Source organism: Pelecanus crispus, chromosome 2 (assembly GCF_030463565.1).
Source record: "Pelecanus crispus isolate bPelCri1 chromosome 2, bPelCri1.pri, whole genome shotgun sequence".
Taxonomy (NCBI): Eukaryota; Metazoa; Chordata; class Aves; order Pelecaniformes; family Pelecanidae; genus Pelecanus; species Pelecanus crispus.
The window spans coordinates 92,035,617-92,063,421 of NC_134644.1; the positions used below are offsets into that span (position 1 = coordinate 92,035,617).

Here is a 27,805-nt window from a genome sequence, read left to right on the forward strand (position 1 = left end):
GAGATTTGGGATACGAATCTCTCTCTCTCTCTCTCTCTCTCTCTTTAATCCTTAAAACTGACTAGTCTTGACTAAATTCTATGCTAACCCTCATCTTAAACTAATAATGACAGTGTGGTACAACACACCCACCCGTGCCCACCCAGAAACCCCAAACACACGAACAAAACCATAAAGCTCGCCGTACTAAGTATGTGCTTTTTCTATATATTTATTACAGTTACAACAGAGGTCCTCATAAATAGTTGCATAAAATGTTAAAGCCACAACATTGCACATGATATGAAAGAAAACAAAATCCCAAATGAGTGCATTTACAGTATTTCATCCTGCTGTATACTGCTTGACAATCGGGTCGGCAAGCTGGGCACCAACCCGAAGTCCTTTTCTAAGGGGACAGTGAATACTGCCCCAAACTGAAGACCCGCACAGTGGTATACCACCATTTAGGAAGAAGGGGAAAAAAAGGATAAGGGGAGGGGGAGAAAAAAAAAAATTACAGACCGAAGGCAGGTAACAGTCTATATACAAGTAAGGCCTACATTTTATCAGAGCAAAACGATTCATTCTATTTGTATGCAAAAACTTTGAGGTTGGATGCACTTAAAAGCAGAGTCTGATCTCAGTGCAGTGCTACGTGAGATACATACAGGCGAGGCAACTGGAAAGCTCTAGGACCAAGTGAAAACCAGATGTTATAAATGAAGGCTGTACCAATGGGCAGCCATTTTGGTGAGTCTTCTCCAGGCATGATTTCATTTTTGTTTAACACCAGTGCTTTGAACATCGGCATTTCTTCCTTGAATAAATCTTGAAAACGGTAGTTAAGTTCACTTGCAAAATTTAACCCTTGTTTATTAAAAAAACTATTTTTTTTTTTTTTTGCAGAAACCTGAATAAAATACTGTTACTGTATCGCTCGTGACTGCTTTTTGCAGAGTACAGTGCTATCGTCCTCCACCCCAGTGAAGTCTGCATTGCCAGTCCCCACGCCACCCCACGCGGGTCCCCCTGGAATGCGTTTGCACACGAACATTCGCTAGCAGCTGGTTGGCTCGGGGTTTGCTTTCCTCAAAATTCAAGTCAACAGCTGATTGGCAGGAGGAGTCTTATCTCCAGTCTGATTGATTGGCAGAAGGAGTCTATCTCCAGACTGATTGATTGGCAGAAGGAGTCCATCTCCAGTCTGATTGGCAGGTGAAAGAGAATGAGAGAGAACTTCAAGCAAGGTCAAACTCTTGGCAAGAGCCTGCTCTGTAAGAAGTTTTTAATGCTACGGATGGGTCGAACATCATTCTGGTGTTTTCGCCGCTCAATGAACGAAGTCAGTCTGGATATGTCAATGCTGTCAGCATTTTTGCTATTCCCCAGCTGCAGCCATTGCTCCTGGAGGGCCAGTGCAGCCGAGGGACGCTTAGCTGGGTCATCCTGAAGTAGGAAGCATACAAAATCTTTGGCCTTCTGGCTAACTCCTTTGAAGTAGTCATCTGGGAAACTAAAGTCTAAGCGGCAAATATTCAGGCAAGTTTCCTCTACACTTTCATCCAGGAAAGGAGAGACGCCACTAAGAAGGACATATGTGAGCACTCCAATGCTCCAAACATCTGAAGTGAGGGAAACAGGATTTCCAAGAATAATTTCAGGAGCTGCAAACTCTGGGTTTCCGAGTAACTGGTGGATATAATACGTGGTATTGAGCTGGACTGCATCTCCGAAGTCAGCCAGTTTTATTGTTGGCTTAGTGGAACTCTGGTCCACCAAAATATTTTCAGGCTAGAAAACATAAAAGCAAAAGTTAAAATGTCTTTTTTCAAGTCAGTCTAATACACATGTAATGCTCCAACGTTACTGTTTCCCAGCCAGTGCTGTCAGCTCAAGAACATAACAAACAGCTACAGGCTATGAGGATTACTGCTGAAGGCCAGCTCTGCAAAGCTCCTCGGCAATCCTACCAATCCCCCAGACCAACCGACAGGCAGTTTCTTGCCAACTACAGTGTGCAATGAATATGTTTCAGCCGCTGGCACTGTAATTTTTGCAGGAAATAACAGTTCTGCCAGATATTACTGCAGATGTTCCCAATAACAGCTCTGCAAAGTTACACAGGAACCTGTGTTTGGGAACTTAAGCTTAAAGAACAGCAATTACAAGTAGAAGGTGAATAAAGCAACTGCTCTATTTGCTTTTTGACAGAGAGACAACAAACCCCTTGCATTTAAAGATTGGAAGACCTTGTCAGAACTTTCACAATGCTTTCAACAGAATTCAGCTTTACTTGGTGATTCTTTAACATAACTCAGCTGTACAGATGGAAGTCAAACATTCTTATGAGACTGTGGCAGCAGCAGATCCTGTTGGATGCACATGGCTTCAAGACAACTGCCCCATGATTGGTGAGCTGAAAGTGGAATTATTTTTATGGTTTTATTTCTGAAGCTACTGCTGCTGTGGCTGTGATCTTAGCAAAATAAGACTGACTTACCTACAACTAGTTTTTAAACCTGGAAAAAGTACTGGTGAACTCCATATAGCACTAGAAAACTGTAAATGTTGGGTCTCCATGATATGCAGACCAGACTGGTTCTGCTTGGAAAACGTAAGTATGTGGAGGGAAGATGCCGTCTCTTTTTGCTTTTTCTCACCATGACCCCTTTTGGCTAAAGAGACCCTGCCTACAAAGATGACTTTTCAATGCTAAAATTCCTTATTATTCAGATACAGGTGGAAAATAAGAGTATAAAGAATAAGTTTTTAATTAAAATGTTCACTTTAAGACCTTCTTATATAGCTTTTCCTACCAAAATGCATCAAATCCTTGTGGCTCAAGTAAAATTCACAGGGTAGAACAAAGGACCAACAGGTACCATTCGCACAGATACCACAACCCTCAAAGTGCAATGATGAGAAACAGATTTGCAGGAACAGAGGAAAAGCAGTCTCTGTCACAACCACCTATGCTTCTTGAGAAAGAAATAGATTTCTGCTGCAAGTTCCCCAGAAAATAAATCAATAAAAAAATAATCAAACAAAACTGTTCCTATCAGCAATTATTTCCAGCGAAAAGGAACACAGATGGCCAGCGAACTTTAAGGGGAAAGCACAGGGAATTCAAAGCTTCTGCTTTGCTGGCTATGAGTGATCTACAGCATTTGGGGATGGAGTCCTGCCCCATACCCTTCTTCATACAGTTTCAAAGCAATTCACAGTTCTATGCTCTGATCTGCCAGTTTCCTAGAAGAGGGAGGGTTTTATGCCTGGAATGGCACACGCTGCCAGGAATCCCATTCACTCCTCACCTTTAGGTCCAAATGTGCTATTCTGCAGTTGTGAAGATACTGCACAGCTTCCAGAATCTCTCCCAGGTAGAGTCTGATCTTCCCTTCTGTGAGGTTTCCCCATCGCACGACATAGTCTAGAAGGCGACCCTGGTCAGCCCTATTGGAATTACAAGGGTTATATTTTGTTTTAATTCAGGTATCAGAACTGAAAGGAAAACGTAAGTTTTGACAGTTATATTAAAAACGCTCAAGGCAAGTGTCCCTTAAAAACTACAACAGCATCAAGTAATCACTGTTTCTGATGTTTGGCTTGATCATCTGTGAAAATGTTCTATGTCACTTACAGCTGACCAGCACCTACAATTCTGAAGTGGGAGCAGAGGGTGAAGGAAGAGAATGAAAGGAAGAAATACTGTAATTTTAGCCAGACTTGAAAGACCAGGTATGTCCTGCTATAGACTACAGGAATAACCATAGCCTGCAGCACCTAGGAGACAGAGGACTAGTGTATGAAGAGGAGATTTGATATCAAGCTACCAGGTTACAGCATTCCTAATCCACTTGTATAATTGCTTCACACAAAATAATTTCTGGACCTTCAGACTAAGATAATCAACTACATATCAGTGCAATATATCAACTTATTTCCTTCTGAGTATATTATTAAACTCCATGTTTTAATAACAGCATTAGACATCTGCAATCTTTTATTTCAGTGTCTTCAAACTTCTGTGAAACCTTAAAGTTCCCTATCCATAAACCAACTCTAAAAGCCTTGGAAAGTCAGCTGCACAGGTTGTATTTTACAGATAACATTATGGTCCACACACATTTCTAACACTAGTATGTAGTTGGTGGAGGTCTCAAAGGTATCGAGAAGGCCAATGAGCTGGGGATGCTGGAGATTCTGCATGACTCCAAGTTCATGGGTAACCTGGTCTCGCTTCATCAACTTCTTATTCACAAACTTAGTGGCTACTGCTCGCTTGGTTCCCTTCTGGTCACACTTCTTAACGACAGAAAATCTGCCCCTGGAATACAATATTGAAAGGAAAGAATTAACTGAGAGATGCACAAAGGTCATACTTTTACCTTGAAAGATATCCTGAGAGAGACCTAATTTTAGATTTGTAATAAGCTACGCTTACAGAGCAGTTTCTGGACATAAACAAGAGTTTTAAGTAAATTCATCTTCTACAAAATGTGTCTGTATGAATAATTAGCTCCTGATAGAGATCTGTTTTATCACATTTGCAGAGAACTCAAGTCAGAGTAGCATCCAGCTTTCAAAGGTCATAATTAAGTTGGAGAAATGAATGTTCTATGTGACTTATTTTGCGTTTTGCTCATTTTCATACTTTTCATACCCTAAATAAAAAGGTTTAGGAGAACTTCACTACAGAAGCAGTGTCAGCCACTGTAAGGCATGGGGGGGGGGGGGGAAAGAAGAGACGACTACGTAGCCTTCCAGAGTATTTAAAAACCATACATCTCTCAAGCTATAATACCACTTCAGCCTAAATATGTTCTGTTTATGCAGTGCCATCTAGTGCTGGTGAGATTTGCACTTCCTCATTTCTATTTAATCCAATGTAATTCTGGCCTTTTAGGCTCATATGATAAATATATTTCAAAGAGAATTTCATTTTTTTGAATGAGAAGTTCATATTTTGACATAGACAACTTTGGAGATCAGCATACAGAACGCACCTGCCAAGCTCAGCCACTTCACTGTAGAGGGAATCAAAGTTGTCTTTCCAGATTACCATGATCCCATCACTTCCAGGACCTAAAAAAAAAAAAAAAAAAAAAAGACAGTATGGATAACATTTAATATCATCAGATCCTCCTCAGAAGTAAATTGTTGTCATTATAACCAATGGATTGTTTCAGATATTTGCAAAAGGAGAAATATTTGGACTTCATATTCAGTTTGGGAACAGATTTCAGGAGGAATTTGCCTCAGTCAGACTGGCCCCTATCATCTTTTGCTTGAAGCTGAGCATGTGCATATTAAAAAGCAACTCATAGCCTCATATTGTCCATCCTCTTGCAGCTGAGAAAGAAAATGATTTCTGGAATCAAGTACTTTATTGATCATTTATAAAGACTACTACAGCAACAGAAGGTAAAGAGTATTCTGGAGGAGATAATGCACAAGAATTGACTACAATCAAATGGCAAGTCCTTCAGGTCCAAAGGACTGAAAAAAACTTCATAGACTGATACTGAAACCTTACTTTGTGATACAGCCTTAGTCTTCATTTTGCTCTTATGGACTGGGGAAACAATGGGTAGGATGGCTGCAGAAAAACTCGGGCCAGAACTTTGTAAAAGTATTGGTAGAGGTGAGTAGAAGGGCTCGGGAAATATAGCTGCCTGTCTTCTGATGTCTAGTTGCAGAGTAACCAAGACATACCAAATTCTGGTTTAATTGTGATTGAAAAGTGAACACTTACTTTTGGACAAGGTCAGTAAGACAAAGGACTGTGGCTGAAAGATGACAGTTTAGTCTACAAGACTTCTGTGACTGATTCTGGCCAAATCACAGCTTTAGGCTTCTGCACTGGTGTAGGAAGGACACTCATTACACTAGTTCCTTAAAGCACACAGTTTCACACTGATTCTTGACATCAAAAGCTTTTTACTCCTCAGACTAGAAAGTTTCCTTGGCTGATACACTATCAGTGGAATCACCCCGTCCTGTTAATCCCCGTATGACACAAGGTGGCAGCAAGACAAACTGAATTACACACCAAAGCATCCCAGCCAATGCAGCAGAACAAATTCTGTAGTGGAACTAATGCAGGTGCAGTGGTAACTGTCTGTACAGGAATGAGTAACCTTTGCAAGTTCAAGGAAACAGCAAAAAGAATAGGTATCTTACATTATGTCTCATTATCATCAATACACCTGCCACTGAAAAAAACCCCAGTGATCAGACAGTATAGCAGCTACCTGAAAAAAAAAAAAAGCTCCATTCTTCAGGAAACATTAGTGTAAAGACCAAAATTCTGTTTTCTGCCTCTTTTATATATTGCAACACACCCATTCTAGGGCTTAACTACTGGCTGTCTTGGGTCAGTTAGCAGGAAGTGCTGGGAGTAATCGCCACCTCAATATGCTGTCAGTAAGGCACTTACTGCGGCTGCCAACAAGCGCAGCTCAAAGTGGCAGCACTGATTATAAACCCCCAAAAATTTCAGATGAGGTTTGCAAAGGGACACATCTTTCACAGTCTGGTTTCAATATTCCAGGAAAATGGCACAGTTTTTTGAAAAAAAAGGGAAGAACGAATATATTTGGAGAGGTTCGGGACACCTGTACAAGTCCAAATATCAGCTGGTACAGATGTACAAAGACAGAATGCAACACTTATCTTACTTTCTTTTATATGAGTCAATTTGAGACAGAGCCATTCCACCTAAAATCTATTAATTAATTCTCACTGATGGATAAATATATGGGCCTTTCAATAGATTAAAGGTCCCAGATACTATCAATTGTTATAAAATGCATGTAAGAAAGCCTGCTCTCCTGCTGTCTCATTGTGTTTTCCCTGTTTATAAAAATGGAGGACCCAGACACTTAAGAATAACGGAATGTACAAACACACACTAAAATTTGCACTACGCCAAACACATCAAGTAAAAACATTTTTTTTCCCCTTTGCTGTTCACCTCCAAAACACAGACATTTTTCATCTTTGCAGGTTTCCTTTTCATTCGCTCACAAACATTCAGGTTGCCTCACTTCAGGTACTGAAATAATGTAATTTAAGTGTAGATCCACAATGCAAAGTCAAGAAACAGTTATATGTTCTCTCAAACACTGTGGCTTTACAATTCAAGCAAAGGAGCATATTAAAATGCAGAGCAATGCCACTCTTTTCTTATCTGTACACTTTAGAAGTTACACACGTTGGTATAGTAACTTTCATTGAGACTAAACTAAGAATCCATATGATAAAATATGATTTTATCATAGTATGTTTGAACTAGTATTGACAGACAAGGTAAAGTTGACAGTACTGTGCAGGCATCTTGTCTGTAAGAACAGGCAGTACAACGTTGACAGTACTGTGCAGGCATCTTGTCTGTAAGAACCTCTAATTAGTTACATCCTAAAAGTTTATCTATTCCTGATGAAATAAGTAATATATCACAGGTGAAAAGGTTTGTTATAATACTCCTTTAATAGAGGGATGCCCAAGAGCCAGGGTTTTCTTTTTCCTGTACTATGGGTACCAGACATTTTGAATGTAGTTAGGTAAAAAAACCAAAGAGAAAGGCCTACCTAAAACTCGTAGACTGGCGGAAGATGAAACCGAACCCATATCGTTTGCAGCTATACATGTATAGATACCATCGTCTTCTGCAGTGACGCCAATGATTTTCAGTGAAGCCTCTCCTAAGTCACTGGGAAACACAATGGCATCCGTTAACTCTATATTCATTTCACAGACCTTAAGTTATGGAAATCAAACAGTTAGGTTGATACCATTAATATTTCTTATTCTCCAGCCCCTCTCTCTCTGGACAAACATTATTAACCCCGTCCCTGCCATTTCAGAAGCATCTACCAGAATCTGAGCACTCTGTGTCCATCAAGTATCTTGGAACATCCTACAGACTATTAGAAAAACATCCTCACTGACACTGTCTCAGCATGTCCTAGGCTCCATTGTGTCTGAAAAATCAAACGCTTCCCCTGTTTCTTCCTGCTTCCTCTACTTCCTTCAAATTATGAGAAGCCATATCGAGACAACCATCTATCACTGTTCTTTCTGAAAGGTTAGTTTCCATCCCTGACTCCCAGCATACAGACGCCAATCTAACATTTGTACTTTCAGAGCATTCATCTCTTCTAAGAGAGGGCTCCACCTTCAACACAAAAGGCACACCTCACCACAACCAAAGAGACCTCAGAATCTGGGAGAATGAGGATGGGAAGAAATTAAAAAAGAGTTAAGTTCTCCCTCTGCTCCAGGGCAGAGACAGCAATAAGCTATGTAAGACCACAGGAGAAAGATTCTGCAGACTCTTCCTTAATCTTTCTCACTGCTCAACCATCCTTTTTGTTTGACAGTTTGTCTTTAAATGTCTACTTAACTATTCCTCGGTGCAATTCATGTCTAGTACTTTTTTGACCATCTGTGGTGGACATGAACAGCAGATAATTCTATTTGCAGAAGTCTTACAGATGTGAGTATTTGGCAAGTCCTCTCTACACTTTTCACCTCTAGGCTCAAAACAACCCTAACATTGTGTTAGTTTTTCACAATAGGGCATATTTTGAAGATTTTCTATCATTCTTATTGGTATCCTTTGGATTCATCCCAGTTACTGCAAGTCATTTGACTGACTGAACCAAAACCTACTTGCCACAGTCTTCACCACATGACTTAATTTTAGGGGAAAAAAAAGGAATGTTAATTTTAGGAACATAGGAAGATGACACCACTCCCCCCCCGCCCCAGCTCAAAGAACATTTCATGTATATTATTTCTCAAAATCTGTCAGCCACAGCCAACATGACTTACTGAATATAATTCTGTAACAGTAACGGATCACAGTGAATTAAACCTAGTGAATCTAACTCTTACTCATCTCTCACAATGGTCCTGGATGCAGTAGCAGAGCTGCCACAATGCCTCTGTCTCCCATAAAAAAAAATTACACCCAGTGAAAAGGAAAAAGCAGCAGCAGCAGGTGGTAAAAAAGAACAGTATAACATGCCATCAAGCTTGCAGGCAAATTGGGCTATACTGCACAACCTCTAAGAAGAGGACATACTCTTCTATCTATTAATGAGGAAAGTTTTCACAAAAAACCCCCTCATTCTGAACTGAGAGCATAATTCATAAATAAGACATTTTTTCACACTGAAGTTACTCATTAAACAACGTTTTCTGTATCTAAAATAACGCATTTTCAGAAAAAAACCCAACTTTTCTAACACGCAGTTTCACATTCCAAAATACAGCAATTTCTCTTATTAATCAGGTGTTCCGAGTTCCCAGTTAGTCTGGTAAGTGCTATCATAGTAAAGCTAAAAACAGACAAAAATGTTAACTTCTGTGCTTCAACAATGAAGACAGTGACATTGCCATGTCAGTAGGAACCAGAGGCTTTTCTTTGCAAAATACTGTAGTGTGATCTGAAAGCGGTCATTTGCCTCAAAAGTGATGGTATGCTACTAATGGAAATAAGGGATTAGCAGATGGCATGTCACACCGCTGGCATGTCACAACATACCGTTCTGGTTCAAGCACTAGGTCAGTGTGACAGAACCACAATGGCTTCTGCAACAGCTAATCAGAAGTACCAGCTGAATTTTCTTTTGTTTTTAAAAGTCAACTGAATGTGACATTTCATACGTAGAAGTTACACAATACGTCCAGAAAATCCCAGCTGTGAAACAGTTCTGTCTGAGGGCAACCCTATCTTTGTGCCTCAAAACAAAAAGCTATCCTCCACCAAGGGTGCAAATAGAAAATATAACAGTTTCAGCAGTTCCCATTGAACATTACACAAATTACTGTACCTGTACGAAATGCTGTGATGACCGTCATTGCTCAGTGTGTTATGATCAGGACCTTTCCAAGTAACTGAAGCCTTGGGGCGACCACAGACTTTACACCTAAGCACGATGGTCTCTCCTGTCTCACATGTTACCTCACTCAATGGTATTATAAACTCTGGGGGAACTGTGAAAAGAAAATGAATGGCATTAGGTCAATTGAAGTTACTCAATTTGCTTTTCTATTCCTTGCGCTCTCTCTTTTCTATTAGACAAAGTAGTATGGTACTTTAAATTTCCAAAGTGTATCTATCCCTCTACCCTTGGAGCACATCCATGGTTAGGCCACTTGTTGGGGCTCTGCAGAGCTAGTGAATTTTTCTCTGCATGAACTTGGACACAACACCACTGCTATGCCATGGTTAACCCTGAAGCCTACCATGGTGAACCAAACACCCTGTTTATGGCAAGCTGAGGAAACCGTACAGTGAAATGTATTTAAGGAAGTGCTCAGCCAGGCTATCTTTATATCCAGCTAAGTTTGCACAAGGGAACACACAACACCACTCATCCACTGAGGCACTGCGGTGGTTTCCCTTTTTGCATAGAGGTGAAACTCGAAAAGTTGAGTTCATGTTTATAACATAGAAACCCAGTTTGGCTCTGACCCCAGAGGGCCACTGTCTTTGTCCTGATCAGCCTCTGCACTGGACAGGCCCTGAACATTCCCTAGGGTGCAAGATTAAAAATGAAGCAGGTGGTCTCCAACTCCTGGCCTTGTTATTTTGCTAAAATTCAACAAGGCCCAACTTCCAAAAAGTCTCCATGCAAATGCAGTACAGTGCAAATCTTTCTGAACATGTCATATAGTCCTTGTGTTTTATGTTGGTTTGGACTTGTGAACAAAAATGTGTTCCTTGCATCTTAAAAAATAAATATGACATATTTCATTAACTGTCTCCCTTATCCAAAAAGAGCCTATGTATATTTTATAGAAAACACTCAGTTCCTGACATAATTCATGTCAAGCAAATTTAAACAAAGTAAATCATGTTCTAATCAAATTATATTTACTGGAACTTTTAAAAATTAAAGCAACTTACCATCATAAATGTAATTGGGGTTGAGAAGCTGGAAAGGAGAAATTAAAGAATTAATGTCCTTACAGCATTATAAGAAATTAAAGAACGGTAGAAAACAAAGTACAAGGATGGCTCGAAGTTAGCTGTACCCACAAAGATCCAAGAAACATCTGAACACCAGAATTTATGCATCACTGCTCTTTCTGCAGTATCCTTACGCTATATCATGCTTGCAGGCTCAAAGATTATGTCTTCCCATTTTCAGATTTGGCAAACACTGTCCATTAAAACCACTGTTGCCTCCAATTCCTTCATGTGAAATTCTGACAGAAGTTACTTTTAAAGAAATCCCAACACAGCTCCTTTTGGAAACTACTACATCTTTGTAACATTTACCTTTACAGAAACCTTGTTGGCAAGTCCTTCTCGGGATTTGCGGTAACCATTTTCTAGCTTGCCTTCCCTTTTGCCGTCTTTATCTTTTTTCTCAGATTTCTTCCTTAAACGGAGTGCTGTGTGCCAAGACGTTGACTTCCTGAATACAGAACATTAAACTTTGATCAATTTTTTTCAACTCCAGGTTATGTGTTATACTCTCTAGTTTCAAATGGCATTGGAGAAGTATGTCAAAATGTTATTTCATTGTATTAATGTATACTGAAATGAAATAAATTAAGTATTCCATAAGGGATGCTACCCTTGGTTAAAACTGTAAGCAAGCTAGTAAGATTAGTCTGTCGTTCAGTTATTTCTTTAAATCATTGCTGGAATGGTAAACTTTCTATACGAAAAAACAAACTGTCAATCATACTGAGCAATGATCAGTATGAAATCCATATCAAATACAGCCTATAGAAGCTTTACTGCTAAGAACTTGGATATAGTTTCTTCCATTGCAAATTTGAGAGAGATCTTCCTAGCACAACCAGACATTTTCAATAGGTTTGTGGCTCAAACAGGAGATCTAGGAACTCTAAAATCTCTTTTCACTTGAAACAAACATTTATTACTGTTTTCCTAAACAAAGGTGGCTAGCCTGACAACTCATTCTATTAAATAAACCAGTAACCATTGCTGCTCTTAAATCAGATATTATTTCATCACCTTTTCCCAGAAGACAGCACTACTACAGCTTTTTAATAAGGAACAGGTACTTCTGGGCTCTTACATTTTGAAGATTGCTAAGGGACCTCTCAAGTACTCATTCTGCTTGACATTCATGTATTTCTCAAAGATCACATCAACTTTTGGTTTAAAAGGTTCAAAGCCTTGTCTAAATTGGAAATTTTTCTTCCTCCTTCCCTTCTACACACCCACGCACTCACTTGATGGTTCCATCAGGGTTGTCAATGATGACTGCACTGGTATGTCCCAAGACATAGCCAGGAATCCAGCCCTCGGCTGCGGGGCACTGATCAGTGGCGGCTCTGAACACCAAAAACATGTTCTGTTGGTTGCTGGCTAGAATCTGCACGACCTCTCCTTGGTAGACATTTATCTCATCCTCCTTCACTGCCGTGTAATCGTGTGTCACCAGCATGGTGGAGATATTGCTACTGCTGCTACTTTCACTCTGCAAGTGTCAATTGGAAGCACAAAGAGGGGGAGAAAAAAGAATCAAGTTTAAAGTTCATGAAGAAGACAGGCTGTTCTTGGCCTGCTACCTTACAACCATTACCTGCATGATCCACATAAGCTGTAGTCAAAGAATAGCGCTACGATTTCTCTTTTAAAGCTGCCTGTGTCTATTTATATCATGCAAATTAGTCTGATTTTTTAATACCTTCACATACAGCTGCTGCAGAAATTTATTCCCATTACTTTTACTCAAGACTACTTCCTTTAACTAAGAGTCAGTTTATACATAGATCTCCACTGGTCTTCCTTTCAAGCTCAGACACTGAACCTTGCACCTTTATCAGGCAACAAAACTAAGTACATCATGTAGGACAGTTTTTCATGGTCTTACAGGTGCAGTTTCAAAATCAAAACAGGTCAAGACTTTACCTCATAAAGACCAGAAATTCCAACAACGAAAAATACATATAGTCTTTCCTAGCACTATTTGTCAGATCTCAGACACCAGCCTTCTGCACACAAAACATGACGAAGTACAAAAGAACAAAATAGGCTTTTGACAGTGTCTCTCAAAGCCTCAAGGCTTGTCCCTGGTTGAATCTGTATGATCAGGTTTGTTCCTTTAAATGCACAGGATGAGGTAAATTGCTGAAATAAGAAATTATTCATTACTTGGGCAAAACAGGCACACTGAACCATCGGAATAAAGCTGGAAATCTCACTCCTAATGGATTAATGACTATCATAGCTGAGTGTTGTTAGCTATTTATCATACAGTTTCAACTAGTGTTCATGAATGTTGTTCGTTTTCTTACTGAGCACTTGCAGAAAGCTAATTATGGCTGATCAGGTGTACATTAAAAGTCATGCTACTTTTCAAAACAAAAAGCCTTCTCCTGGACATGAATCCACTGGAAATAATTATTTTTTAAAAGTAAGACTCATTTTGTCCATTTGCATGCATTTCTCATATGTGGTTTAATAAATGGAAGTGTGAAATCTATTATCAGACTATGCAACCTATTCCCTGAAATAAGTTATTTCCTTCTTGAAACAAGTTAAAACCAAAGTGGATGGCCTATTAATGATGTGGCATGAGGCATATATGTGTGTGCCCGTCTTTTATCCCTGTTCTTACTTCAAACTGTTTCAGTTCACTACCAGTGAGGGCTCACTATTGCTTAGTAGTAGCTGAGTTGAAGAAGAAAATCAGTACCCAGCTGTAGCTGGAGACTACTATGGCATATATAGCATAACCACACGTTAGCACCACGTATGTGCTAGCAGTGAGCGGAAAGCTTGGCACACAGGATTAAAACAGCATCACCGTTTTTTCTCAGAACTGTCAAATATTTCTCCCCTCAGTGCTGAGGGAATACAGCAAGGGTCAGTGGACAGCATGGTACACTAGGAGCCCGGAAAACCATGTTCTCTTCCAACCTGCTAATGGCCTTGAACAAGTCACTGCATCTCTTGATGCCTGTGATTCCTCATGAGTGTTTTGGCTGGCTAATCGACTGAGAAACCAAGACATTTGGAAAGGAATAGTCTCAGATTACATTCATAGCATCTGCAGCACACTGATGCTTGGATTTCCAGTGAGTCTGCACATTTTGTTCTAGCTAAACTATTTTATTCAACTGGGTAAGTCAGGTCCATTCTGTCTTTTTTCCCCCTATTAGGATGATGAAGCAAATGCTACCACAGAGAAAGATCTCATCCTGGATTGTAACCCTACTGAAGGATACTTATGTTTAATTCCAGACACTCTATTTCCAGTGGAAGAAATAATTTTGTCTGGCTTAGAGGACTGTCTGCATGGTCTTTTTTTATTAGCAAGCCCCTTCCATGATTCAGGCAAACTGGGAATAGTAGAACCAAAAAATCAATCTCGTTTTCAGTCATTGTTTAAGCTAAGATTACAACTTGCTAGATTCTTTTAGCTAGATGAAAAACAACGCTACTCAAAGAAAGCTGGGGTTTTTAACTCCTTCTGTTAGACTTACAGGAGGAGAGGAAGGGAAGGCTGAAGTAGCAAAACCAACCTAAGCCCCAAACTTTGCCCCACACGCTATTCCTGAACATACTGTTTCTTAGCGTGCAGCAGAATTTGAGTAACTGCAGGACTGACCTTCCTGTAACATAACATTTCTTTTTAATAGTTAAGTCTTGACGGATCATATTAAACTCTGAATATTTCTTATTTTCAACAAGGACAGATACATCTGTTAAATAAACAAGTGTCTGGTAACTACTAAGTGACAAACGTTCTTGTGACTGTGTTTATAACAGAATTTATTCTCACCACAGAAAGATAGCCTTTTCTTTTGCCTTGCAAGGAAGTAATTATTCTTGCACATTTAATGTGTTTCTACTGCAAGTTCTGCTGGTCACCACTGACCTCAATTATGGGATTAGAGGAGGATTTACAATCAAAACATAAACAATTCCTCCCATATTCCTGAAATACTAGCAAAACCAATTCCTTTTTCTTCTTCTTAGAAGTAACTTTTCCATATGTAACCAAACCTTAACCATATATGCATGTAAATACACACACAAATGGTTAAATCAAAAGAAACCTTCACAAACCATCTTCTCTAGCCTGTTGAATGTGGTGAGAAATTCTGCTAAAGTATGGTCTAGAAATGAGGTTATAAATGAACAATTATGACCCATCTCAATTACCAAACTAAAAGAAACACAGTTGTGAAGCAGAAGGCATGCATTTAAATATTACGTTTTACAATAAGATAAAAACAAGCAATGGTGTCTTTGCTGAGATAGTATCAAAATTCAAATGTTTTGAAAACTCTGTGCCATCCTGTCTTGCCCTCTCTCTTTTTTTAACAGAACGACATAAATTAATACTATGCAAGTCTTCTCTACATATAAAAAGTACCACCATCTTGATTCACATGCTGTGCAGTAATTGCAAAATACTGCAGTTATTCCAGATATTATCATCACACTTGCTAGATTGAAGATAAACACAAGACAGAGCTAAACCAAATGAAAAGCTGAAAGAAGATCAGGATAAAAATACGATACATGCAAAGCGTATTTTTTTTCTTCCAAAGCTATTATAAAAGTAAGTGTAAGAACTAAGAAGTCAAGAAAGCTCTGTGTGTTAAACAGTTCTATAAAGAAATGCATGCGTTTAAAAAAGGTCCGGCAAGTTAGGTGATTTGCAAAATTGGTATTGCATACGATTTGTGAGAGAGTGGAAAAACAAACATTCGTGAACACAACACTTAGTGAGAGAAAAATCAAATGTGAGTTTAAAAAGAAAGAGGCACCATAGCCTGCCTACCACATCCATGGCAAGTGCCTTGGAATTTTTGCTTTATACTTGCACATGCCCCTGTGATTGCTGTGTTGCATTTCCTGGTGGACGTTACTACAGAGAATGTGGATTCTGTTGATACCCCAGCTTTCCGCACAAACACACTTAAGTGCACACTAAAAGGTTGAATCTCCAGATGCCCTAAACCAGTTCTTCTTACAAAGCAGAAAAGACAAGTGGAGCCGCTATTTGTTTTGGTTGTAGTAGAAGGATGATTATTTTAGCTAGGTTTTGTTCGCTTATTTTGAGTGGATTGCAGGAAGCTTCCTTGAGCAGACACAGAATTTAAAAAGAGAATGTTGTACATCAACTAAGGCTGAAAGGAGGGGGTGGGGGTGGAAATAAATTAATGAAAAACAAAAATCAAGCAGCCCAGGGAACGTACTGTAGATGTCTCCACGCAGTTAAAACTCAACAGGACAATGGTGGCGGATTTGTGCGTGAAAGGGAAAAAAAGCCCCAAGGCAATCTGCCAAAATCTTGAAGTCAGATTTAAGTGCCGGCTGCAATGCATACCCCAAGGTGCTCTGGCTGCCACGCTTCAGCATGTTAATTATGTGCCTTCAAATTAGAGACGAAAAAAGCAAGGAGAGCAAGTTAGTAAGTATCAGCCTAGCAATCTATGTTTTCAGCAGAGGCAGAAATTGCATCTAATGTTAGCAGTTGCTTTTGTGTCTGTATACATATCCATGTTCGTATGTATACGTACACAGGGAGGTAGACAATTTTGGTTTTTTAATGTGCAGAAGATATTTGAACAGTTGATTATTTCAGAGCAGTACAGCACCGGAGAGCCAGAAGTTAGTACGGAGAGTGATGGTAACGCGCAGAAAGGGAGCATGGGAAGGTTTTAGAAGAGCTTGCAGGACAGAGGTGCTCCGCTCTTACCCCATTACTCTGGGTGGAGTGAACTGACTGCTCGCTGGTCGAGGAGCATGTGCTCATGCGGTCTGTGTCCTTGCTGTGTGAAGAGTGGCGGTGGACCTGCCGCTGGAGGGAGTCATTGTCCCCAGGGAAAGTGAAGGAGCCAGGGCGGCTGGCAGGGGATGCTGGGATGGAGCTCCAAAAGGAGCCCTTCTGCAGGGGGCTGCTGGGTGGAAAGGTTTCTTTGCCAAAAGGAGAAGGGAAAGTCGTGGAGAGAGGAGAGTTCATTGGTGAGATGGCTCCTGGCCTTGGCTTCCCAAGCGTCAGTGATCCTATGCTGTTTCTTGAGCGACTGTCCTCTGAGCTTCCACGTGAGTCTTTCTGGGCTCCGTCAGCTGAGCCAGAAACGTTTCCTGCTGTCTTCCTGGGACTTTCAATAACTTTCATCTTGGGAATCTGCTCAGCTTCTCTCTGAGGACCATCCGGTTCTGCATTGGGAGGGTGCCTGTCTGGCTGGCTCAAGCCAGTTTCTAAGGAGGTGTTGTAGTGTGGCAGGGAGAGATTGTGAATGGACATACCTGACATCTTGTCTGCCTCTGCTTGGGCCGAGGCTGCAGAGGAGACCAGGACTGGGGAATGGTGTCTGACAGGCTGGGGGATCCGGGATGGCCGGCTACGGCTGGAGCTGGGGATGCCACTACAGCTGCTGGGGCCGCTGCTGTTACCGCTGCTGCTCCCGCTGCCGCCTCCACCACTGCTGTGGTTCCTCTGGTACTCGATTGGGGACGTCAAGGCTGCAACGGGGGTGGGAGGGGAGGCGATCAGGGAAAGGAAGGCAGGAAAGGGAACAGGAACAATTTAAAACAGACATGTTTACTGGCAAAAGGGCAGTGCTGTTCAAATAAGATAAATTCCCTTAGCAATGCTGGTCATGCCGTAAATCTCAAGTCACTTCTATATCACACCTTCATAACCTGCTATATGTACCTCTATTAAAGATGAGAAATCTGAAACCAGGGAGAAATGTTTTCCTCACATTGTCAGTCAGCAGCCAAGCTGGGAAAAAACAGGTGTGATTCTGAATTCTCAACTTGTTTTTACATCCATTACAACTCTTCAAAAAAACACTAGTCTGGGGCAACAACCCATGGATACAAAAATACAGCAAGAACCTTCTAGTGTCACAGCAGACACTACCTTCTTCTACTTTTCTCCTGCAGTTTTAATGTTTTTGCCACAGGAAGATGTGACAACAACGGCCACCAAAATAACACAAGCAAAACATATTCTGAATAGATGCTTAAAATTCCACTTGGGTTTAGCCTTTAAAGGCTTGCATTTGATTAAAAGGGGTACACAAGCTCTCCGCCTCAACGGATGGCGCCAATCTTGAGTCACTCCTACAAAACATTTGGAAAATTTCACCAAGAGAACACCATGTAAATTCAGACTACCACTCTTATAATAAATGCTAGCATCTGTTCTGAGGCAGAAACGCGGCACATATCCCCCAACTGCTCTGTATTAGCTCAGGAAAAAGGAAACTTGCAAAACATTTCAAAGCCAAGAAACAACAGATGAGAGAGAAGTTGTTCAATTATGAACTTTCATTGAGATGAAATAATTTACCATTTAAAAAGTTGCGCTGGTTTTCCAAAATTTGATTAATTTCGTGGATCCATAACTGGCGGACTCCTGGGCTGGCAGAATGCAAAATAAAGGTCTCCGTGACATCGCCCGTTCTTGATGTTAGTGCAAATTTACATGGATCGCTGTCCACATTTTCCTCCAAGGAAAGGCAACTCACCTTCGGGGGGTGGGGGTGGGGGGGGGGGAGGGGGGAAGGGCAGGGAAGAACAAAAAAGAGAATTTCCTTCATGTATTTTATGAGAAACATAGTTCTAAAATATCTTCTTACTTAGGAGCTCAGAGTCAGATCTTCAAATGATGACCATCCTTTTCTTCAGTAAAATAATTCCATGAAATGAAGGACTACAGTGAACTAAGGATTAGTGTACAGCTTACTGACATGCTGTGCCTGAACGATCTCCAACTGGTCAGTATGGCCTAATGTTCTCCATTGTCTCTCACTCTCCCTTTGTGTTATTTAAAATGTGGAGCTGCTGTGGAGCTCTACCGCTGGCCCACACTGAAGGCTTCTGCTGCAGAGACAGCAATGCCTTGCAACGGGCTGTCCAGCCAGCACTGAACAGGATGCTCAGCTGGCAGACAGAACACCGACGCGAATTAACAGAAGCAGGGTCCACACAAAATGCTTCACCAGAAGGGCTGGTGGGTGCTAATATCAACAGTTTTTGTTTCAGAGAAGGCTTGAAGTGGGAGCAAACACTTGTTTGAGGGATTTGCTTGTAGAAAAGCTGACATGTCTAAGAAGGTGGCGCTACCTACAGATGTTACCTACACATTTGGACTGATTTCAGCTGAAACTCAAAAGAAAGGATACATAAACAGTTATTATCTGTATTTGTAATGCCTTTGCAATGTGGTATGCACAGAGCTGAAGACTATACTCTCTGTGAATGCTTGTCCAGTTTTGTACAAGAACGCCAGTTTTGGTATGCTTCATGCGGGAAGCATCAGAGTGATGGGATCCAAAGATTTCCATTTATCAACAGAGTGAGCACACATTTGGTAGGAAGTAATTTCAGGAAATGACTGAGACCTCACTGTGCGCTATGATTGCATATTTAGATGTCACTAGTGACTCCACACTGAATCAGAAACTGTTACCTTAGCGGAGTTTGTGCAGGGGATGCATAGACTCACACACAACAGTTACCTTGATACTGTTTTTAAACAAGAATCCGGGCATGGAGAAACCTTTCTTTTTATCTAGCAGCTCACTGAAAATGACAATCTGCTCAAACAGGAAGACCCGTCTCTCCTTGCAGCGTGGCAGAAGTCCTGTGTCCTGGTCTGTAACCAAGAATGTGTCCTGGAGCAGGAGCTTACCCTGGGCTACAATTTTACCCTAAACACAGAGGCAAGTGGAAACACAGTTAGTGCAGTTCTTAATTTCTTTCCCTAATCAACCTTTTTGAGCAGATGCTCATGTCAAAATAGCTTTGTATATTTCCCAATTTCTAAGTGTCACTGACCATTATATATCCATTGATCATTTTATACACAGGACATTCCTTTCTCAAAAAACAGACATCATCAAGAAAAAAGCCCTCCCAAATCCACCCCACCCCTTTCAATTCATACTGCAGTTTGAGGCTTAATAACACTGAGGCTTTCATCTCTCTAGTGTCAATAACTCCTTCCTTGCCACTCCAACACAGTAATGCTTATTTTCTCCTAAAGTCTTCCAGGGTGCTGAAAAGGGGAAGAATTCGAGTTCATGCGTGCATCACAGAGCAGAAAGGGCTTTGCAAGTAGAGCACGTGACTGGCTGATGCATACTGCTTCAATAGCCAATTTCCATCTCTTCTAGACTTAGCAAAACAAGAAGGGTTGCCTCAGGTACTTTACTGACCTTAGCAACTCATCCTTTGCCTACACTGCTGAAGTCAGGTCTGCTCGCCTGCTGATAACTGATTACTTCACTATTTTGCAAGTCGTTAGTCAGTAAGGGAACTGTAGTAACACCAGCGCTTCCTAGGTTTTGCAGAAGCACTTACCTAGTGTGACTGACACAACAGGTAAAGCTTCCCAGGAAGAAGTTCTTGGTAGGGCTAAGACTTGATTTTTCATTCCCTGCTTTTTGCACCAGCTAACCAGATAGTGAGAGAGCACCCTACCTCAATTCTCCCCGCAACTCTGCCCACAACATTAATGGTTAATTTCTGGAGAACCTGACAAAAACTCTAAGCAAACCCCCAGCCAACTTACATCAAATCCTTGCAGGCGGCCAACATTCATCATGTCATTACACCGTTTTGGTACTATACACATGACCTCTACAGCTCTCTGTTCAAGACAAATAAAAAGTCAAAGCTTTGTTTTCCAAATGAGTTAGCAGGATAAAATTTTGTTTCATTTCCTATGGTTGCTTTAGAACAGAAATGTGAAAAGTAAACACATCATAATCACATGCTCAAGAAGATCAGAAAAGGAAAGCAACTCTATGTCAAAACAAGTAGAAGTTTAGAGTAAAGAGCATTCAAATTACTAAGAGAAAATGTCTCAAGTACCTCTAGTTCTGTTGTGTCAAGGTTAGCTTTTTTAGAATATTTGAGGAAGTCCTGAAAAGGGAAAAAACAGTAATATGAGTTCTTTTCTCATTAATCGGCAACGAGAAATCCTAGAAAATCTGCATTTGCTATCCTCTGTCAGAGAATGACAGAGTGCAGAAGACACATAGAAAAATTTTCTTTTTAAAGCTTCTTGCTGCAGTGCTTTCCGTCTCTTATTTTTTAAGATTTATTCACCATTTTTTATTTAGATCATACAAGAACATGTATTAAGGCAATGACCTCCGTGACACACAGGGTTGCTTTTCAGTAAACATTTATGTGATATTAAAATGGTTGCAGATGTAGTTGGAAAAGTTGGGATGAGTCCCAACAACTCATATCACATTTACATCTGAAAACAGCTGGAAGATCCCTGTCCCCTTCATATGACACTGGTACAAATTCTAAACATTTCCTGACTTGAATTAATTGGGTCTTTAACTGTTACAAAAAGAAAAAAAGAAAAAGTAAAATTCTGCCCAAGCTATTTACTTCAATTTTTATAACTATCTGAATATGCTCAGAAACTAATCATATTGCATTGCTTACAAATCTGGGTTCTGTTTGGGAGGAGGGTGGAAAAGCATTAGCGACATTTAAAAAATAAAACGTATCCGTTAATGTATTAAACCATTCATCCTAACACCACTTTACCTTTAGTAACAGCTGGTATTTCATAATTCTCTGCACAGGTTTTATTAGCAAGTCCGTGAGCTGAAGTCTGTGGCCCAGGCGTTGCTTTAGATCCTGAGGGTTGTGGAACAAACATTTTGAGGGTTGTAAAACAATAATTTTTTTATTTACTCAGAAACAACTTCGTTCTGTTTTGTTGAGTTAGAAACACAGCAGGATATATCACTATTAATGGCTATTGAGCAGGAATTGGCAAAAGTCAGAGCAGGACCTAATCTTCAGTTATCAAAAGCTAGAGTCTCTCCCCTTATCTGTATCAGCTTTGTTTCCAAAGCATTCCCCACTCCAAGCATCTTCCATGCCTTTTTTTTTTTTTCAAAAGATCGTATAGTGAAATGTAATTTTTCAATCACAGGTTGTATGTAGCCTATTTTTGTCAGTGTTCTTTGCTCATCCAAAATTGCCACTTCATATAATATGCACTGTTAACTTCCTTGGCTAGGGCTAGTAAGGATGAGACTCCACTGATTAATTAGTATCTTACACCTAAACTTTAGTTTTCTTTCCCTAGAGGTTAATACATCTCTAGGAGTCCGTATCAGACTTGAGAAATCGGAACCAAAGTGGCAAGAAATTATAATTTAAAACAGTAATAATGATATGTGCTTTTTTTTTTTTTTTTTTTAAACTTACCTCAAAAAACGTATCAATGTATTCTGAAACAATGTGCTCAGACTTTGGTTTGTTTTGGCAGTAAACTATGTACATGTGCAACCTTCTCTCCTGGAAGAACAAAGATACAGAATGATACAACATCATCAAGAAAAAAGAATGCCAGATTGAAACACAGTATTATTTTAAGAGGTACAGCTGTTAAAAAGTATGAACTTAAAAAGGTCCTTTTGAGGAAAAGAAGCAGCTACATATGCAGAAATTACAGACCTGAAAACACATTTATTTGGGAATATCATGAATGATTTTAGAAAGGCAACACAAGTCAGAAAATTGCCACAGTTATAAATACTCCTGAACAACACGTGTTCAGAGATGATGGCTCAGCAGGTCCCACAATAAAATTAAGTAGGAAAATGGTTAACTTTTTCTTTTTGCAAAAGCAATGGATGAAGCCTTTGAAATACCGTATTTTTTATTTGATTTTAATAATCTGATTATCATTCTAATATATTAGAATAATGGCCTCCTCCTGTTTAGCTGTACAGAGCAGTTAGGAGAAACCTCTCAGTCTTCTATTTTGTATCAGTTGTGCTACTGGGGTTTGAATGGAGATGTATGTGATGGAGCCTGGACATGGTGGTTGTAGCCTGGAAACTGTGGTGCTAGTATTTTTTAACTCTGATTCCGTATTTTGAGCATGTGCTTTTAACACCAAGGCAACACAGAAAAAGAGAGTGAGCGTAACTTCAGCCTTTAAGATTCGTTCTTGATTACCATCCTTGCTGGTTAAGAAACACAGACATACTATACGTGCCTATTGCCTACTCCAAAATCTTCCTTATCATTTTGCTAGGATTGGCTCCCATTAGAGGCTTTGCTGCTCAGAGACTTATGGAGTACTGACCAGCGAAGACAAACGGAAAGCGAAAAAGGAAGAAATAAGATGGAGATTGAAAAGGACACAGAACATAAATTAAGAGCAGGAATTGAATCGACATGTTCTAGCTGACAGTCAGGGTTTTGCTAGAGGATGTTGTAATAGCATCACAGCTTGCCTTTCCATCTGGAGTGGTAAGGGTGCCTTTCAAAGACAACTCAGTTACAAATACCCCAGGAGAAAGTAAAACAGCAATCAGAACCAGGGAGAGTCACTCCCTTCAGGTCTCCCATTTTACCAGTGCTAGAATTCTCCCCTCTTCCAATGCCTGTTGGTTTTTTTTTTTGTTTGGTTTGTTTTGGTGGGTTTTTTTTTTAATAATAATAACACCTCAGAAATGAAACAGCTCATTCCTCATAGTTTGTCCAGGAACTAGGCCTGGCTTCCAGTGTTACTATTCCATTAATGTTTGGTTCTGTGCTCTTTTGTTACCCTGGTACTGACTTCAAACACGGACCGCAGGGAAAATCTGAAACCCATTAAATCAGCTTTAATCCAGTCTGTCTTCAGTCTTCGACACTTGTGCAAACGATCATACTTAGCAGGCAAGTTTCCCTTCTGCTGTCTTGCATGATTTGGGAGTACCTTGAGACCTCATGTCAAACAGATATTAAATTTGTATTTCTACACAAAGAGACACCACGATGACTGATTAGTGGCATGTCTGATGTGTCCTGAATTTTGGTATCTCGTTTCTAGATAACTAGGTTCATCTGATTTCCTTCTGAAGTGTTATAATATCCATATGTATCACATGGTCATTCCTTTCAATAAATAAATGAAAAGTGGAAAAACAGGGACTTGTATAAAGCTATAAAGGGTACTGTGTTGGAGTAAGATTAAACATCATGAATTTCTGGCACTCTCAGTTCCTTCCCCAAGTGAAGAGGAAGGAATCTCAGCCACTGCTGTGATTCTCAGAAAGGGAAAAGATACAGAACTAGAATGCACTGAAACCAGTAAGAAGAATGAGCTGCTTTCCTATTTTTGGTTCCTATGTTCCATGGTACTGCATGGATACCAGGGATTAGATTGATAGGTCTATCTGGTCACATGAAATTACAATTTCCTCACACAGAACTGGAACTGAATTGAGAAACAGGGCCCACATTCATATTTCCTCTGCACAGGAAGATATTGGGAACAAAAACTAGATTGTTTACTTAGTCTATTTATAAGCACTTAAAACCTATCTCTCCACCTCTTACAGTGAGGAATATTTTACAGCACTTTCTTAACTGTGTTGTACCACAGATAAATGGTTAATAATCAAACATGTTGGTCAGTAGCAGGAATAGGGGTTTGCACCTACATGCTTAACAAACAGGGATCCCAGCTTTTCTGGATCTTCAAGGCACTTCTCCAACTCTCCTAAAAAGAAGCTGAACATAAACAGAATAAACACTTTTTTTCTGATAGCACACATTATAGCTACAGGTGATTGCAAGGCAAAGTGGTCTTACTGCAAGGTCCACCTCATGTCCCCTATCAGCAGCTTTGGATATGAATGTATGTCCAAAATGACAATGTTAACAGTGTAATATTTTAATACAGATTTCCAAAAGGACACACTGAATCCTTGCCAAGATGAAAAAATACTGGTGTTCATTAATAAAATTCTTTAATCTCATATGTTGATTGAAACTTTTTTCCTTCCTAGTCTGAGTGCCTGGGGTGCTCATATTGCTATGCTAACCCCTAACAAATTCTTTAGACTGTATTCTTAGAGAAAATATTTTTGAAAACAAAGGCTGAAACACTGTACAAATTTCTGTACATAATACAATCCATACTACAGATTCTCAGTTGAAGCACTGGGTATATATAAGCATCCTTGTTTAAAGCAAATCTTCATACCAACATCTGTAAACTGAATTTACAGTATCTACAACTCAAAGCACAAGACTAACTGCATTTACCTTGTATCTGAATATTTGAGGGGAAAAAAATATTTTCTTAAAGTCAATTTAGTATTTTTTAGGTAGAATTGTTCAGCAGGTGGTTTTCACGTTAATACATACTCTCTGTGCCAGTCATAAATCTGGTGAATGTTTCCAAATACAATCTTGTCTTTGCCTTTCATGTCATCAGGTACGCCATCTTCCTTCATAAGTGCCATATAACCCTGCAACAGTCCAAGGAAATTCACTGTGAACATTTTAACTTAAAGGAAGTGAGTTGTCTTTTAATCCCCCTTTTCCCAGAAGCCTTCCAGATTGCCCACGCCAACAGCTTGCTTGGGACACAGAAACAAACCAAAAAACTGTGCTATAACATAGCATAACACAGAGCATAGACACAAAATATCACAAATTGGCTTGAGGTTGTCTGCACAACACTGCCCAGTGCTAGAAAGATGAATTCACTCTAGCTAATTTAGCCTGTGTGGACAGGCTCAAAGCACAGAGGAAACTTCTACAGCCCTTCTCCTTATTGTCTGAAGCAGCTGCAATACTTTGCCATGTAGAGCTGTTACCAAGTACAAGTCAGAGTCACTGAACTGGCTTCTGCACTCCTTTGCTCAGTGTTTCTTATTTCAGTCATTCACACTAACCCTACGCTGAAGTGCGCTGAGGAAGAAAGCAGCTGCACTGCATATGGGACTGCACTGCATGGACTACTACTTGTGGTATAAGCAAATTGAACACCAAAAAAATTGAACGTCAATTCTATCAGTAAGCATTCTGGCTGCAATAAAGTTCTTTTTACATTTTCCCATAGTCCCATCTTCTCTTTTTTGATGTATATATACATATACACTTGTTTCACTGTGCAATTCTATCACATAGAGCTGGGAGTATTTTTAAGTCTTGTAATATGCATGCAACTCTATTCCCTCTATTTTTTCCTAATACTTCTATGCCTAATTAGCCAGGTCTGGTTTTAGTTTGCAAAGTTTGTATCTTGATGTCTAGCTTTTTCATCAGGAATTATTTTGTTAGTTACAAAAATACATCTGTTCATAGCCTTCTAATGCACCCTTTAAATACTGTAAAAAGACTTTTTTTTTTTTCTTTTTTGGCTGATCTTTCTTTCCCTCCCTCCCTCCCTCCCAAACAGAGTTTAAGAAATTGGACCTTGTTAGGCTGAAATTCACTGTCATGTTCATTCTCTCTACTGTTCCAAATGCATTTTGTTGGTAGCTGAAGACTGAAGGGAGATGTGTGACATTATCTCATTTTACAGAAGGGGAAACTAGGAAGTCTAAGAGAAGCCTAGCAGTACGAGAGGAAGCAAGTCTTTCAAATCCAGGACAGTTCCTCTACCTGCTGAGTTACAATGCTTTTTTGAATTTAGTTGTGCTAAATAAAACCATCTAGCCAGAGGTAGTGATCTTAAAAAAATTACTAACTACACTCCTCAGAAGAACAATAAGGTAACACAATAACAGGAAGAAAAAAAGGAGTGAGATCTGATGTAGTATTTCTAATATGTTAAAAGCCTGCAGGAGGGAAAACTCAGAACGCAAACTTTCAGATTTCCAGTTTCTTCCTGTGCTTTGTTTTGAAAAAACTATGAGGTTCAAGCTACACAGCTGGTCGGTACTACATTAAGAAAAAAACAAACAAACAAAAAAAGAAAAATCAAGAGAATGAAAAACATCATACCTCAACTACATAGCCCAGATCTCGTACATAATCTCGCTCTGTCTCCACTAATTCCTGTAAGACGTAGCTACAGTGGAAAGAAAATGGTGAACACACATTTCATTAAAAAAATGAAACAGATTCTTAAAGAGGATTAATGGCATACAGATTTTCAGACATTTGCAGTCACCTATGTTTGATAAGCAGAGCTGAAATGGAAGAATTAATGCACATTTTTTCTAAGCAAAATGCTGGACTTTGGAACTGAAGCAGGCTTAATTCTGTTTATCTAAAGTCAAATGTTTTCTTACACGTGTCATTAAAATTAAACATTTAACTATTGTTTAAAATAAAATGCTATTATGTCTCTGGTCTGGAGACTTAAGTGTATGAATTGTTATTTCTACCCAGAGATTTAAATAATTTTGAAACCAGGCATGTTTTTGTTCTACCATGGTAACAGTTTACTATTACATAAAGAAATTAAGAGTGTGCTGGAACAGAACAAGGGGAACGACCAGTTTTTTGCAGGCTAATCACCCTCTAAACATTTAAACATCATTGTCTTCCTGCATAACTGAGACTGACATGTAACAAAAGTCAAACACAGGTGTAACTAAAATTAAAAATCACAGGCAATTGAAACTGTGACTGTTTAAGAATTTTTTTTTCTTTGCATAATGTGACTGCATGCTTGACACCTAACACAAGTCCTCCCCCTTCCAGATTAACAGTTTCTGCTGCCAGTTCAAAATGGACATTTTAAAAACATTTATCTCTTCAAAACATTGTCAAAAAAGGACTGAAAATGTGGTCTTACTGTCTTCTTTTTAAGGAGCTGGATTTCCTTTCTTCCATCTCATCTATGGGTGATGATGAGGAGAGAAGGGAGTTATCTGAAGGGTTGAAGGATGGACTGCTGCTGTCACCTTGATCTACCAGCAAGGAACTTGGACGGTCCTCCAGAGCCTGAGAAGGAGTTCAAGACAGACAGCAACAATGATTTATTTCCCCTTTATTCACAAGAAGCATTTACATGCAACTGTATACGGGAACCTATGGGAGATCAATTATTGCAATATATCTTGGCAAAGGTGGTCTCAA

At 39.7% G+C, this 27,805-nt stretch overlaps 1 protein-coding gene across 1 annotated transcript in view; it reads right to left on the reverse strand.

The window, feature by feature from the left end:
* Positions 1-1,230: 1,230 nt before the first annotated feature.
* The window catches only part of TRIO (trio Rho guanine nucleotide exchange factor), a 264,384-nt gene continuing 237,809 nt past the window's right edge, over positions 1,231-27,805 (reverse strand). Inside the window, exons 38-57 of the mRNA XM_075706194.1 lie at positions 27,522-27,670; positions 26,723-26,789; positions 25,136-25,239; positions 24,427-24,496; positions 22,196-22,285; positions 21,524-21,616; positions 20,828-20,878; positions 20,526-20,603; positions 19,471-19,662; positions 18,300-18,477; positions 16,695-17,464; positions 12,208-12,455; positions 11,279-11,417; positions 10,904-10,931; positions 9,825-9,987; positions 7,575-7,696; positions 4,989-5,067; positions 4,109-4,309; positions 3,297-3,435; positions 1,231-1,773 (exon numbers count right to left, since the gene is read on the reverse strand). Of these exons, the coding sequence (XP_075562309.1) occupies positions 1,231-1,773; positions 3,297-3,435; positions 4,109-4,309; positions 4,989-5,067; positions 7,575-7,696; positions 9,825-9,987; positions 10,904-10,931; positions 11,279-11,417; positions 12,208-12,455; positions 16,695-17,464; positions 18,300-18,477; positions 19,471-19,662; positions 20,526-20,603; positions 20,828-20,878; positions 21,524-21,616; positions 22,196-22,285; positions 24,427-24,496; positions 25,136-25,239; positions 26,723-26,789; positions 27,522-27,670 (3,504 nt within the window). The remainder of the gene's footprint in view (positions 1,774-3,296; positions 3,436-4,108; positions 4,310-4,988; positions 5,068-7,574; positions 7,697-9,824; positions 9,988-10,903; positions 10,932-11,278; positions 11,418-12,207; positions 12,456-16,694; positions 17,465-18,299; positions 18,478-19,470; positions 19,663-20,525; positions 20,604-20,827; positions 20,879-21,523; positions 21,617-22,195; positions 22,286-24,426; positions 24,497-25,135; positions 25,240-26,722; positions 26,790-27,521; positions 27,671-27,805) is intronic.